Source organism: Zonotrichia leucophrys, chromosome 9 (genome assembly GCF_028769735.1).
Source record: "Zonotrichia leucophrys gambelii isolate GWCS_2022_RI chromosome 9, RI_Zleu_2.0, whole genome shotgun sequence".
In the NCBI taxonomy this organism is placed as follows: domain Eukaryota; kingdom Metazoa; phylum Chordata; class Aves; order Passeriformes; family Passerellidae; genus Zonotrichia; species Zonotrichia leucophrys.
Window position 1 is genome coordinate 14634606 of NC_088179.1, and position 14590 is coordinate 14649195.

General features: G+C 49.4%; 1 protein-coding gene across 1 annotated transcript; it reads left to right on the plus strand.

Annotated features, from left to right (window-relative positions):
- Positions 1-3147: 3147 nt before the first annotated feature.
- CLDN1 (claudin 1) lies at positions 3148-13924 on the plus strand. The gene is made up of 4 exons (XM_064721388.1): positions 3148-3489; positions 11383-11547; positions 12018-12102; positions 12590-13924. Exons 1-4 carry the CDS (start codon positions 3267-3269, stop codon positions 12750-12752), a joined length of 636 nt encoding a protein of 211 aa, XP_064577458.1. The 5' UTR covers positions 3148-3266; the 3' UTR covers positions 12753-13924.
- Positions 13925-14590: the final 666 nt, after the last annotated feature.

Below are 14590 nucleotides of genomic sequence, written 5' to 3' on the forward strand. Positions count from 1 at the left end.
AAAAAAAAAAAAAAAAAGAAAACAAAACAAAACAAAACAAAACAAAACAAAAAACAAACAAACAAAAAAAAAACCAAAAGAACCTCAGGCAGAGGAGGAAAGAGTGATTAGGAGTAAAAAGAGGTTTTATTTTGCCCATTGAGGCAGAGCAGAAAATCATCCAAGAAAAGAAATCAGATATTTCATGACTCAAAGAAAGGAAGGAAGTTCAGAAGAGGAGACTAGGTGCTCTTAGGGATACTGTAAAATCCACTGCAAATTCCAGAGCACTGAGAACATTGATGAGTGATGAAGGGGAAAAGTGGAGTTTCAGTGTTTATCTTGCTATGTAAATTCCTTGTGATGATTCCACAGAAATAGTTTCTGGGTTTTGAAATCTTTCATGAAACATGAATAAAAAGTATCAACCTCAAATCATCTCTAGAAAGCAAAATACAAATTGGGTGTTCATGAGGCTGGCACTGTGCATGAGGGGACTGTGTAAATTCTGTGTACAGATTTTCAGGGACGTTCAGTGGTCAAAAAAGCACTGGCAACTTGTGCTGCAGCCTGTGAGGGCTGCAGGAGGTCTGAGAGCACATGGATGTGTGTCCTTATTGCCTTTCATTGGCTTTGTTTGACCCAAGGCCACTCTGTCACCCAGTAGCCCTGCCCAGTGCAGCACCATCAGGGACAGAGGAGCAATGGGATGGCTGCACAGCCCCTCAGGAGCACAGCATCCATCTCCAGGCTGCAATCCCACAGTAATCCTCACAGAGTATTGCTGTTTCCAGTCTAAGTTACATGTCCTTATGGAAGGGGAAGACACTGAGCACAAATGCTGTCCCTACAATATGAGCAAGCAGTTAGACTCACTCTAACAACAGTTTTGGCACAAACTGTCCCCAGAGTGCCACCAGGATAAATTCTAAGATAAATCCTAAGCCAAATTTTCCCAAGGACACCGTGGCCATGAATTTCAGTCCATGCAAGAGCTAGCAGCATGGTCAGGGTGCTACAACATGCATCACATGCTGGTTGCATGCATTTCCCCAAGATCAGTCTTGATGTGCCTCCCAGTAAGAGTGCAATCAGATCATTGGTACCCAGGACTCCTCCCTGTACTTTCCTAGAAGGTTCAGTATAAAGTCCAAGACCTTCCCATCCCTCCTTCAGTTTCCCCTCCTGGCTGCTCAGAGCTTGTAGACAAAAGATCTAAACCTTCTAAAAGTGCCTTGGTAACTTTTAACCCTGTCCAGAGCTGACCTTGCACTGCAGCAGTCAGTGAGGATCTGCCCAATCTGTCGGGGTAGGGGCTGGCAGGAGGGCCAGGAAAGGGGTGAATCAGTTCAGTGCTCTGAAGCACCAGGAACTCTGCACATTCCTGTGCAGATGGACACTGTTGGACTGAAATGACTCCACAGATGTCAACAATCAAATCCAGACACTCCTAAATCCTCTCTCCTTAGGTCCACATGAATTTCTGCCCTGCCTCTTTACCAGGCAAGGAGTTGTTCGTCACAGGAATCAGCTCCAACAGCCAGCACCATCCTGGTTTCCCTGCTCCCTGTTTCAGAGTTCTTCATGAATACACAGATAAATCCAGCTACTTTGTTATCTCAACATTGCCAAAGAAAACTTTGCTGCTTTCTTCTTCTCCACTCCCAGTAATATAAAACTGTGGTCCACAGAAACACAGGAAATCATTTATTCACATGCAGAATCACAGTTCCCTAATCTTTGAAAAGTGGAAAAAGGCATAACTTGAAAAGTTTGCTACCAGGTAACTGAGGTGGATTTCATCACACCAGCACTGCTGCCTGGGCACTGGAGACCCTGAGCCACAAGTGTTTTCAGAGCAAACCAGCCTTGCTTTGTCTCTGGCCGGTGGAGCAAGATTGCAGTGGCTTTTCTCCCCTTTGACCCCCCTGGCATTGCACAGGACTGGTCAGGTAATCATGAGTCTGTTTGTTTGTCTGTTTGCAAATCTCAGGAAGCAGCTCCAGCAAAATCTCCTAAGTCATCAGAATGCAGCAAAACATGGTGTCAAAACAATGCAACCCCATCCCTACCTCCAGCAGGACCTTTATCAGGAATTATCACCTGCTTATCTCAGAGTTTGGGATTACAGCAGGTCCAGGCTGAAGGACCCCTCGGTCCAGCCTGTGGTGAGGGCGGGCAGCACCACCCAGCCCATGCTGTGCCCTCTGAAGGAGACATCATTTCCTCACTTTGCCTGCTATGATGCGTCAATATTCAAATATTCGTGCAGGAGAAAGGGAAACTAGAGTAACTGGACAAACACACACCCAAGACAGAGGACACTCCTTCCTGGTCTGTAATCCCCTGGTTCAATAAACCTTAGCAAATCACTGAAGAGAAATTTCTCCCAGTAATGCAGAGGTGTACTGTCCTTATTAAAATGGTAGGTTCAAAAGTTTGGATTTGTTCGTGAATGATGAGTATTTGCACAGCTGCCTCTCTGAAAGCCCTTCAAAATCAGAGTGCTCATAATTCCCATGGCTGCTCTACTGCCTCCTCTGTGGCTGGTTATCCCACGCGTGCTGCATGTCCAGGAGCCAGGCAGTGAATCTGCAGGGGGAAATGTCCCCTGCCTTGCCCGGTGGCACTGAGCGGGTCTGGGACGGGGGTCACACACCCAGCACAGGTGGAAGTGGCACAGGCCTGTCCCCATTGCCCGCTGTGCTGGCTCCGGGAGGGACAGAGGGAGACCCGGAGCGCCAGGTTTACAGCTCCAGCAGGTGAAAGACAGCAGTGGGCTGCCAACCCCAAGGAAGGCAAGGAGGGGTTCGTGCTCTCAGCACCCCCAGCTCGAGGAGGGGACAGACCAGGGCACCACCAGGGCACCCTTTCGAGGTGCCAGAACATTCAGGGGTGCCAACACAGCCCCCCGTGGGGGACAGAAGGGGTCATTCCTCCGTAGGGAGGGTGCAGGGGGGGGTCACGGGCCCTGAGGGAGGGTCACTCCCCTGAGGGAGGGTCACTCCCGGCCTAGCCCGGGGCTGCGCGGTGCGGAGCGGTGCAGTGCAGTGCAGGGGGGTCACGGGCCCTAAGGGTGGGTCACTCCCCTGAGGGACGGTCATTCCCGGCCGCGCCCGGGGCTGCGCGGCCCCCGCGGGGCGGGGCCGGGGCGCGGCCGGCAGGGGGCGCGCTGGGCGCGGGTTCAAGAGGCGCGCGGGGCGGCGCGCGAGCGGCAGAGCAGCAGCGCAGCGCGCGGGGCAGAGCGGCGCGCGCCCTCCGTCTGTCCGTCCCCTCAGCCCGCAGACATGGCCAGCGGAGGGCTGCAGCTCCTGGGCTTCGTCATGGCCTTCCTCGGCTGGATCGGCATCATCATCAGCACCGCCATGCCCCAGTGGAAGATGGCATCCTACGCGGGGGACAACATCGTCACGGCCCAGGCGCTCTACGAGGGGCTGTGGATGTCGTGCGCCATGCAGAGCACGGGGCAGATCCAGTGCAAGGTGTACGATTCGCTGCTCAAGCTGGAAGGTAAGTTGGGGCTGGGAAGATGGTGAGGGTGTCGAGGTGTCCGTCCCGTCGGGGCTGTCCCCTCCGCCCAGCGCCTCTGGTTTCGGTCGAGGCGGAGGGGACCAGTCCCGCAGGGTCATTACCCGGTGTCGGTCGCGTTAAAGTTCAAGGTGAACTTTTTGGACTGGGTTTGCCAGTCCTATTGCACGTCCAAATCCCATCTCCGCCGTCGTCCCCTCGCCCCCGCCCGGGTGCCTGTCGCGTTGGGGATGCCGCTGCTGTCGGGTCTCACGGTCTCTGTCCCGTTGAATTTACTCAGCCTGTCCTTTCAGGGTTGAAGGTGCAGGGCTCGGGGTCCCCCATCTCTTTCACGACTCCTCATCCTGTCGGGGGTGGGATGCGTCTCTTGGGGCTCCCCGGGAGAGGAGCGGGGACGCTCCAGGGGCAGTGCTCGGGCAGGAGCGGGAGCTGCCCCGCATCCCCCTGCTCGTCCCCCCAGAAATGCCCCGGAGGGAGGAAGGGTGAGATTCTGTACGTGCGTTCCGGAAAGCGCCGTGTTTGCGAACAAGAGCTTTTGGCTGTAGAGGTCCAGCCCAGGGACTGGGCTGCCTTCGCTGGGCACGGCTGAGCGGCAGCAGCGTGGCCAGAGTGGGCTCTTGTAGCACAGGTCCTGTTTTCCTTTGGCTGTTTCGGTCTTTTGTTCTCTGGGAAAATCGCTGCTGCTCCCGCGGGGCTTTTAAGCTGAGGGCTGGCAGGTGAGCTGGCCTCCTGCCCAGGTAGCACTGCTGGAGTTTTTAGGCAGGCCAGTATGCCAAGACAATCTTTGTGTCTCTTATCTTGTCCTGGGACGGTGAAGCCATGTCGTGCAGGCAGGAGCTGCAGCCTGGCTGGCCGGGGGTGGCACGGGGGGGGGGGTCCCCAGCCTGTCTGGCTGGGGGTCATTCGGGTGCTCAAGCCGAGCTGGAGCCTCAGAGAGGGCTGTTTCTAGAGCGCCGGGGCAGATAACTTAGGCTGAGACCGAAAGGGGTTAAAACAAATGTACTACTTTCTCAATATCCCTTGTCTCATCGCAAGTCCTGGAACACCCTCATCCCTCCCTAATTAATAAAATAATAATTGCCACCTTGGTCACCTTCTCTTTCCCAAAAGAGTGAGCAGGCAGTTTCACGTAAACCGATGTCGGCGGGGAGTGTCCCCGAGTCCCGATTGCCGCCAGCCCTTCCCGTATGTCACGCGGTGGAGCCGGAGCCACCTTCGCGGCCAGCCCACATCTGTCCAGCTGTTCCCTGCCCCAAAGCCCCGCAGGAGGTGCGAGTCGCGCCCATCGGGAGCGCTTCGCACCCACTCGGCACTGGCAGGGTGCGGGGCCGTGCTGATCGGGGCAGGGCTGGGCGAGCAGTCTGGACTGCTCGGGGTGCTCATTATGTGTCAGCTCAGCTTCAATCCTCTTATCTCTCACTGGGGGTGGGGGGCGAAGATGCCAGCAGTGGCTGAGGAATCTCCATCCACCCCCTGGATGGCTTGCGAAAGGTAACCTTGCCTCGGGGGCTGTGCGCAGCCCATTGTGCAGTAACTGGAGCCCGCCTTGAACAGGCTCCCCAAAACCTGCCCCAGGCCCTCCTGACCTGGCCATTCATGGCTGAGCACCGAAACCAGCTGCTCCCCTCACCTTTGTCCGGCCAACAATGCGGGCTCTACTCTTCCAGGGGGAGGGAGTGACAGGGACCAAGGCTGAGCTTGTGGCGACCTTTTATGTTCTCGCCGAGCTCTGCAGGACGGTGTGCCTGACAATTCTCAAATAACAGGGGGATCATAAGGTGTGTTATCCTCAGTGAGGGCTGGCAAAAGGGCTCCTAATTTCTGTGCTCCCTCAGCTTCTTAGGCTGTGCCTTTCCCGCTTTTAGGCAGATCATGCCTGGGGATGTACACCTTATCTTTCGTTTTCCCTCCTGGTGTCCCTTCAGGGTCTTTCAGTCACATAGGCCTGGATCGGCACCAGCAGTTCTGGTTTGGGTGGAGGTGCCAAAAAAAACCAAACCCCCCCAAACCATTTATACGCAATCAACAGCCACACCCCGGGACAGGTGCAGTGGAGAGCTCCCTTACTGCATTCATTTGTGTCCTGGTGAAGGTGGCACAGCTGTGTGGGCAGAACTTCTGCCTGGCCAGCTTTCCTGCCAGGGCTTCATCTGCCCCAAGTGCTCTGAGCCACATGGCAGAGCCGCATGCACTGATGGGAGAGGCTCAGATCTGTAATTACTGTGTCCCCGTAGAAAGGACTGAACCTTCTTGCACCTGCAGTAACTCGTGTTTGTGGGAATGCTGGAAGGCTTTGCCAGCAAGTTTTGGAACATCTGGTAGCTGTTGCCGTTCCTCTGGATGTGTCAGTGTTTGGCTGCGAGGCAGAGATGGGGTTGGCACAAGCTGATGAGCACCATTAGCCAAGCGAGGGGCCTGCAGCTTCCCGTGTGGGCACACTGCTGGAGTGCACCCGTGCTGGCACTTGTCCCGCAGCTGCGTTCAGCTGAGGGCTTATGTCACTGCTCCTATTCAGGCAACAGAAAGGCTGCGTTTTGCTGGCTTACGTGAAAAGCAGTGCGTGGCCACACGCAGACATAGAGGCAACAAATGCCACCCTTGCAACGAGGCTTTGTTGCACAGCCTCAGCATTGTTCTTGTGGCCCTCCAGCATGGTCCATGGAGCTTAGCCTGGCTTTGTGCTCCTCGGGGTCTCAGGGGGATGGTCTCAGACAGGAGGGAGTAGGGCTCCTGGTAGCTGTCTCTGAAAGGTTCCAGCCCCACCTAACCACATTCTCCTGTTCAGGACAGATGTTGTTCTGGATCCTGTCTAGGCTGTTTTAGCTGAAGATACTCATCGACCTGTTTGATTTTGCTGGGAGAGGTTCTGTGTTTGAGACAAGCTGAGACTCATCTATCACTTCATCACCAAACCTAGTACATCCACAATGAGCTTTTGTGCCCTAGCCCAGAAAATAAACAAGGTTTTGAATGCCCTCTGGGTCAAGCAACATGGCTGAAATGTGAAATCTTCCCTCCTACACCTTTGCCACCCTGGCTGAGCCTGTTCCAATGGGTGGGGGGAAGGAACGGTTCATGCTCAGGTTACTGCTGCTCAGATCTGGTGGTAGCCCAGGGAGGGACAAAGCATGAGGGACATGTGTCCAATTCTCCATCTTTAGATCTTGATTAAGCAGGTAGAACCTGCTGGTATCTGTGCTTTCATGTGGGTTAAGGGTTAATTTGCTACTGTGTTTCTCAATCCTTGTTCCTTCCTGATGAAAAATTGCGATTGAGTGATAAAACAGTCTCTTGTGCCGGCTTTGAGAAGGTAGAGGGTTATTTGGAATGCCACCGAGGCTGTTCCTGTGCAGGGCCCTGGTGTCTGCAGCAAGGGATGGATGGAGTCTGTCGCAATACACTGGCTTTATTGCTCTACAGGCAGCTTCTAAGCAGCTTTCAGTAGCTGGTGTTACTATGTGTTACTAAATCTCTTGGTGAGGGAATTTCCAGGCTTTGTGGGAAAACAGGCTGCCCAGGTCTCCTCTGCCCAGGAATCTGGAAGTGGTGGGATCATGCTTGTCTTACTACCAATCTCTATTTGTCAGTGGGGATAGGAGGGCATCGAACCTTACTTGCTTTCAGATATGCAGAGTACAAGGCCAGTAGGTAACAGTAGGTACTGAACTTGCCTCTTGTGTACTGGACATGCAGTAGGGAGTTCCTAACCTTCCCATTTTGTAAAAAAAAAAACCCAGGGCCCAGAGTCCCTGTCCTGCCTGGATACTTTGGTATGGTCTTTCAGACTTGTAGGGGGGTGCTTTGAAAGTGTCCAGACTGGAGTCTGCTGCTGAGTATGCAAGGTGGGCCTTTGCAGGGTCTGGTAGGGGGGCTGAATGCCTCCAAGCCATTAGCAGCTTTTGAGAACAACTCCAGAGTGTGAGAGAGATGTTTGCTGGCCACCTCTGGAGCTTGCTCAGATCTTCAGTCCCTTGTCTCCTGCACAAAAGTGACTTTCACATGCTGGCAGGGCAGACCTGCAGGATCTCAGCTCTCCCTCCTTCCAGGGAATGCAGCTTTCATGAAACCCCGGTGGGATGGCTGCTGGCTTCTCTCGGAGGTGGACATTCTCGGAAGCATGTTCAGGAAGTGGAACATGCTTCCTGTTCTGCAGGGGTGCTTGAAACTCCTGGGGAACTTCCTTCATAAGGATTAGAGGGAACTGCACAGCATCTGTTTCACCTGTATTTTGTCATCAGTTAGTTGGATGAGGGCCCATGGGAAGGGAAGGAAAAGTCCTTATTTTAAATTAAGGCAGTTGATGAGCATCCATATCAGAGAATAATCTGCACACAAAGCCATTACAGCAATTTTGCCTTACAAACAGGCATTACAAAAATCCCATGGCACTTTCCCAACAGCTTTTCTGTAATATGAAGTGACATAAACAGATTGAATAAGGAAATGGGATGATAGAGAAAACCTTCAAACATCTGCAGGTGAAGTACTGAAGTATTTTTTATATAACTAAGCAGTTACGAGCAATTACTCCTGTCTCAGTTAATGATAGTTGTGGGAAGGAAAGCATATTACTTAGGCCTCAGATAAACTGAATAAGGTTGTTTGTGTCCAAAACCACTAACAATAATTCTGAATAGTTTGTTAGTATTTTTTTAAAAGATGTGGGGTTTATTCTGTAAAACAGGTGTGAGCTGCAGCTTCATGTTTGTGGACTTTGAGGTTTTTTATGCCCTGTAGAATGCACATTTGTTATTAATTGTCATCAGGCATTTTAAGCTTCTGTTTTTCAGTTCTTGCTGCTTTGTTGCTGCAGGGTTTTCAGACCATGTCTCTCATTGCTAACCAGCAATCAAAAGGCTTGGCTTCAGAGTGAATACTGGTTTGTATTGACAAAATACTGTTGCCATCTGACAGCTCTTGTTTAGTGCCAGGCCACTTTGTCTCACCTTGTGTAGGACTGTTTTTTCCCCAAGGGCTCCCAGGGCTGACTGAGTTTTTCTGTTCCTGTTGGTGAGACAGTTGCAGCAGCAAGGAGTGTGGGGGAAATCCTGTTTTCCCTCTAATATGTAGAAGTTGTAAAGTTAAATTGCTGTGGATTACTTGTACTTGCTGTCAGCAGCCTGTCCTGTTTAGCAGGTTGAGACAATATTGTACTTGTATAATTTTCGATTTTTAAAGCATCTGGAAAGGCTTGTGTGAACAGCAGAACTATTATTAAAGTAGCTTTCCCAGTCCCTGGATGTGCAGCTTCCATTGACAGCGTGCCTGTTAATGTGTAGTTACTAACTGGTAGCTTGTATGATGATTAACTGTGGCCAGTGCACTGCACACATTGCAAAAGTGGTCGGAGGACAAAAGCCCTGCCTCCCAGGCTGTGCTGGGAGCACAGGGCAGGTCGAGTGTGGTTGGCTAACACAGCCATGTCACATTTCAGCTTCTTGGGACAAAGGAACAGAATGTTCTGCACGGGCAGAACCTGTTCTGCTGTCCCACTGCAAGTTTCCTCCATGTTTCTGTCCCTTTGTGAGCCATGCATGAGGAGGGGGTGAGGGCACCAGGAGTTGTCCCAGCAGTGTCTGCTGAGAGTGGGCAGCCCTGGGGAATGCTCACAATGCTGTATTTTGTTCAGCTGCTTCTGCAAAGCTGTTGTGGCATGCATCCAGTTAATACTTACACATATTGAGATTTTGGTGTGTTTCATAGTTGGGTTTTTAGAGGTCATAGAAACCTTTTCCAGCATTTTCCTGTGTTTGTCCCTTGGCACTGTGTGTGAAGGAGAAATGTTTTTTTCCACCCTTATAGCTGTTTTTCTAGTTTTTAGAGATAGCATTGCCTATTTTGAGCTTCATGAAAGAACTCTTTCAAAACCCTCTCCCATAAAGTAATTTCTTCTGCAGCAAGACAGAGCCAAACTTCCTGTAGTCTTGATAAAACAGGTTTGGTACCTCTGCAGAACATAGGGTTTCCCATGCCTAGTACAAACTGGTCCTCAGCCGTGGGCCTCTCCAGAGCTTCTGCTGTAGGGCGCAATTTAGCCTTAACTGTATGGCAGCTGAATTGGTTGTCTGGCAGCTGAAACCTTTTGGAACACTGGCATCGCTTTTGTAAGGTAGAAATTACTTTTGGAGTGTAATCTCTGACACTGGAGATAAATCAATTAAAAACGAGTTTGGATAGTGCAGTGGTGATTTATGCTGAAGTGACAACTGGCTTTGTTAATGAGTTTCTGTACATGCAGCAGATGGGCTTTGATTAACACATGGGTGGTGCAGAGGTGTGTCACCTTCCCCTTTGAAGGAAGTGAGAGGTGATGTTAGCCAAGCTGATTGAGGAATTTTTCCCAAGAAAGCCAACACTCATCTTATGAAAGTGTGTTCCTTCCTGTTGCTCCGATGGTCTTTTTGTTGTGTTGTTTGTAACTGGTTTCATAATGTGTTGACAGAACAATAAGCTTGTGTGTGCAGGGGCAGATCCAGATCTGTTTTAGAGCAGAATTGGAGCCTGGTGCTGGTATGGGTCACAGGAGTTTTCCTGCACCAGCAGCTCTGTGGGACAAAGTGTAGTAAAGAAGCTGCAGAGGAGGATGGCTGTGTGGCTTTGCTCTCCTCCTGGCCAGCTCTGAGCTCTGAGTTTCAGGTTGGGCCACAGAGCCCATTGTTGGGGCAGGGACTCAGAGGGGCTCACCATGCCAGCCCTGACTGAGTGTGCAGGTGCTCTGTTGAAGGCTTAAATCTTGCAGCCCAAGCCTGAAATGCTTTGCAGAGCTCTACCAGGATGCAGTCAGGGTGTTTTGAGGGGTGAGCTTCAGATCTGAGATTGTGTGTCAGGGGACACCTGTGCCTTGGTAACAGCATGCTCCTTGGAGCTTATTCATTTTATTAACTAGCCCTGTTTGTTCTCAGGGCTTTACAGGGCTGTGTATGAAAATTCATTCTGTTCAAACAAACCTGATTTGCCAGACAATGAAGCTCAGGCTCTTATTTCACTGCTAGTCAGGTGTTTTGTCACCTGAGGGTTTTTTTTTTAGTAATGACTTGATTTACATTACTACTTTTCTTTGGTATCAAGAAAATCTAAGTTCAGTAGCTCACATTCATAGGATTAGTGTGTCTTCATGCCTTCAGATGACTCCATATGAAAACCAAATCCCGAGGTACATCAAGTCTGTCTGCTGAGAACTCACTATGAGAGGCATCACCCCATGTTCCAACTCTTCAAAAGCACAAGAAGCTCTTAAAGCATTTAAGTGTCTTTGAGTCAGTTAAGCTAAATATTTTATGTAAAAAAGAAAACAAGGTATTTTTCAATCAGCTGGGAAAGTCCTATTTCTTTTGCCATTGTGTTTTTGTACCCTCTGAGACTCAAACTGAGAATGTAGCACAAAAACATCTGAATCAGCACTGAGTTATTTGTATAAAAGACAGGTTTGGAAGTGTTGAGCAGTAAATGGGCCTCTCTGTCTGCTGTAGCACTATTCATATGTATGTCACTATTCATATTAAAACATGTGCTTAAGTACTTTGTCAAGGTAGAGCCTAAATCTGAATACTTCTTTTGATAAACAGATATGTCCTTCCAATTGGGATTCAAATGATCAAGGAACAAAAGATGTCTGGGGGCAATTCCCAGGTCATTTCCTGCAAAAGGCCAGTTGCATGCCCTTGTTTGCCATGCATTTTAGAAGAGGCAGAGTCCTCTGATCCTGATGCATGGCAGCCTTGAGACTAAAGCTGAGAAGGAATGTCTTGCTTGGCTGTATCCTGTGTATTAGGGAGCAGGAGTATTTAGATAGAAGATTGTTGAGCCCAGTAATTTGAATTTTGATTTGTATCTTGAGTTGACTTTGTGGGTAACTCAAATCCTATTGTCTTCCAGGCAGTCTGCAGGCCACAAGGGCTTTGATGGTGGCTTCAATACTCCTGGGGCTTGTTGGAATGTTTGTTGCTGTAACAGGCATGAAATGCATGAAGTGCATGGAAGATGACCAGGTGAAGAAAATGAGGATGGCTGTCTTCGGTGGGGTGATCTTCATCATTTCAGGTTGGTAACATACAGATGTGTTGAGTGTTGAATGTGCTGTTCCCTAGGTGGCATATATCCTGTGCAGGATGTGGGAGGGCTTGATGTGTTGCTCCAAGAGGATTTTGGTCTGGGAACTCCTTAGAGGACTTTGGCTCAGACTACCTGAGGCACCTTGGCACCCGCATTACAATCTCCATATGAGCTTCATGCTCTCCATATCTGTTGGCAGAGCTGAGTTTGGCCCTGCTTCAGTGAGAAAAGGCTGTCAGCAGAGCAGTCCTGCCTTTGCTGCAGTGTAACTGTGGGAAGCCTCAAATCTATTCTATTCTAACTTCTGTCCCAACCAGCACTAAATGGAACAGCTCAGAACTTCCAGGGTAGCAGAAGCTCAGCTTTACTCCAGATTCTGATTCTACTGCATTCTTATTTTTGCAGTGATATTTTTGCTGATAGTTTTTTCTTAAGCCATGATGTTATGTTCTTTGCAGGTCTGGCAGCACTGGTGGCCACCTCGTGGTATGGCAACAGAGTGGCTCGGGCCTTTTATGATCCTTTCACCCCTGTCAACACCAGGTACTGACCCTTTTGGTGTAACACACTATAGTTTAGCATGACAAGTAGTCACAGGGCTTAGGTTTGGGGTAGCAGTCACTCAAAACAAAGAAAGGAATTTTCTGAACTAGCTCGGCTGGCTTCAGGCTGTGCAGAAGGAGCTGTGACTGGATCTCATTATCCATGTGGCTCTTAGGTCTTGGCTTTAAGGTAACATCACTGCCAGAGATCTCACAGCTGGGACTTCTGTGATTTTTGCCCCACTGTGTGCTCAAGGGCTGGTTTGCACAGAGCTTGGCCCTGCAGCTGTTGGGGGTGACCCAAAATACTGGAGAAACCCAGCTCTGAGCTTTAAGGGTCAACAAAGCCTGACTGCTCCAAGCTGTTGCCTTGGAGGAAGCCACATCCATCCTAGTTTCTGCTTCCTCCTGCTACATGTGAATGTATAACTGCAAGTAATACCTCTGGATTACAGTGATTCTCACTTTCTCCCTTCTTTCTTCTCCAGATTTGAGTTTGGATCAGCTCTCTTTATTGGCTGGGCAGCTTCATCTCTGGCCATACTGGGGGGATCCTTCCTCTGCTGCTCCTGTCCACGGAGAGAAACTTCATATCCCCCCACCCGAGGCTACCCAAAAAATGCCTCCTCCACAGGGAAGGATTATGTATAAGGAAACAAAGAAGAGGAGCCACCAGCACTGGTAGTGAAAGCATTTTGGAGAGGACACTACAATGCCACTGTCCTGAGCAGAGTCCAGGCTCTAGGTTCTGCCTTCCTCTTCTCCCAAAAATGTGTATATTTTTGTAATCCTCTTTGCTACTGGACGTAACTTCTCCTTTCTCTCCCAGCCCGTGGAGGAAGGCTAGCCTAGATTCATAGGTATTGCCACTGGAAAGATAAAACCTCCAAGCCTGGGTTAAGTTTAGCATTTGGGAGTAAAAGGGAAAATGATACTGTTTTTATAGACGGATGTTGGTGCTTTTTTTAGTTGGTTGTTTTTTTTTTTTAATAGATGGTAACAATTCAGTCCCATATCCCATTAAGTTAGAGCCCAGTGTGGTGTGTGTAGAAATTAAAGGAACATATATTATATACAGAATGATGAAACCAATAGCTTAAGGGGAAACATAATTTTGGGGAAAAGGCTTTACATGTAAGAATGTTTGGAGATGTAAAATGCTCTTGTACTGTCTTATTGGCATCATCTTCAGCACCCTCCTTTCCATGCAGACAAAGGGTCAGAAACAAATTGCTGTGGCTTAAGTGGAAATCCACGCTGTCCGTGCACATGCTGTTGGCTAATGGAAGATGCAGTGTAAGGTAGAGACCACAGAAGTTACCAGACTCCCAAAGCATCTGCAGGTTTCCCTGGTGCCAGGGAAGAGCTCAAGGAAAAGGATTGCCTTCTGTTTTCACTGTGTGTCTATGGTGAGGCTGTGGCTGTTCCTTAGACACCGAGTGCTGCCAGTGGTTGTTTCTCCATGTTCCCACCCTGGCAGCTGAGCTTCAGCTTTGTCCCTGTGTCTGTTACAGGTCACCTTTTACACTCTCCTCTTTCCTCAAGGCTTTCTCATTTGGGCTTAGTTTCCCAATCTCTGTTTGCCTGATGCAGCTAGCTGTGTTAAACCAAACTTAATGCACTGCCACTCCCTGATGTTTCCCCAAGGATACCTCACACACTGCCATTCCATCCTGTCTATTTCTTGTAAACACTTCCAGTGATGATATGAAGGCAAATTCCAAGAAAACTGACCCAAAGGTTATGGCATTTGCTTGTAATCCAAGTTCACCAAAGAGGAAGAAACAAACATTTTAAAGGTATAGCCATCCTTGCATATTAAATCATGTCTAAAAAAATAATAATGCTGTTCATCAGAGGTTCCCACCCCTTCCCTTGAAACACCCACTCAGTCACTTGGTGTTGGCTGACACTGGGAGTTAAGTCTTGTGATTCCTAGAGGGATGGTGCCACTTCCCCAAAGCTCCAGAAGAAAACTGGTGCTTCTGACCAGGCTTTATAATGGTGTATATGTTCAGAGGCATCAGATCTCTTGATTTCCTTCTGTAGACAGGGAGAGCCTCTGGCTGAGCTGTGTACCACGTTGGTGGTCTGTACAAACCTTGTACCTCTGTACCTGACTCCTGCAGCATAAAGTTACTAAAAGAAACCAACCAGAGCATTTGCTTCAGGCTCGAGTTGCTGTTGGCCTGTACTTGGAGCTGGGCCATGTGGCTTCCCCTTCTCCATGGGGAATTGCCTGTGCACAGCAGCTGCCTCGGGAGACCTCTTGTCTTGGGAGGTGGCAGCTCAGGTCACATTAAAGAGCTGCTGAAGTCTGTGCTTTTGTATTTGCATTAACCCTGAGCCAGGGAGCAGATGCTTGTACTGGGAACTTGTACAAAGTGTTAAAACAATTTCAATAAATGGACTTTTTTAAGGAAAATCAGACTATTACTTCATTTCTTGTTTTTGAGCAGAACTTGGAACAGTGCACATGGAAGTGAAAA

Coding starts and splice junctions, on each gene's coding strand:
- CLDN1 (XM_064721388.1), top strand. CDS start 3,267: ATGGCCAGCGGAGGGCTGCAGCTCCTGGGCTTCGTCATGGCCTTCCTC. Junction 11,548..12,017: donor GGTGATCTTCATCATTTCAG/GTTGGTAACATA, acceptor TGTTCTTTGCAG/GTCTGGCAGCACTGGTGGCC. Junction 12,103..12,589: donor TTCACCCCTGTCAACACCAG/GTACTGACCCTT, acceptor TTTCTTCTCCAG/ATTTGAGTTTGGATCAGCTC.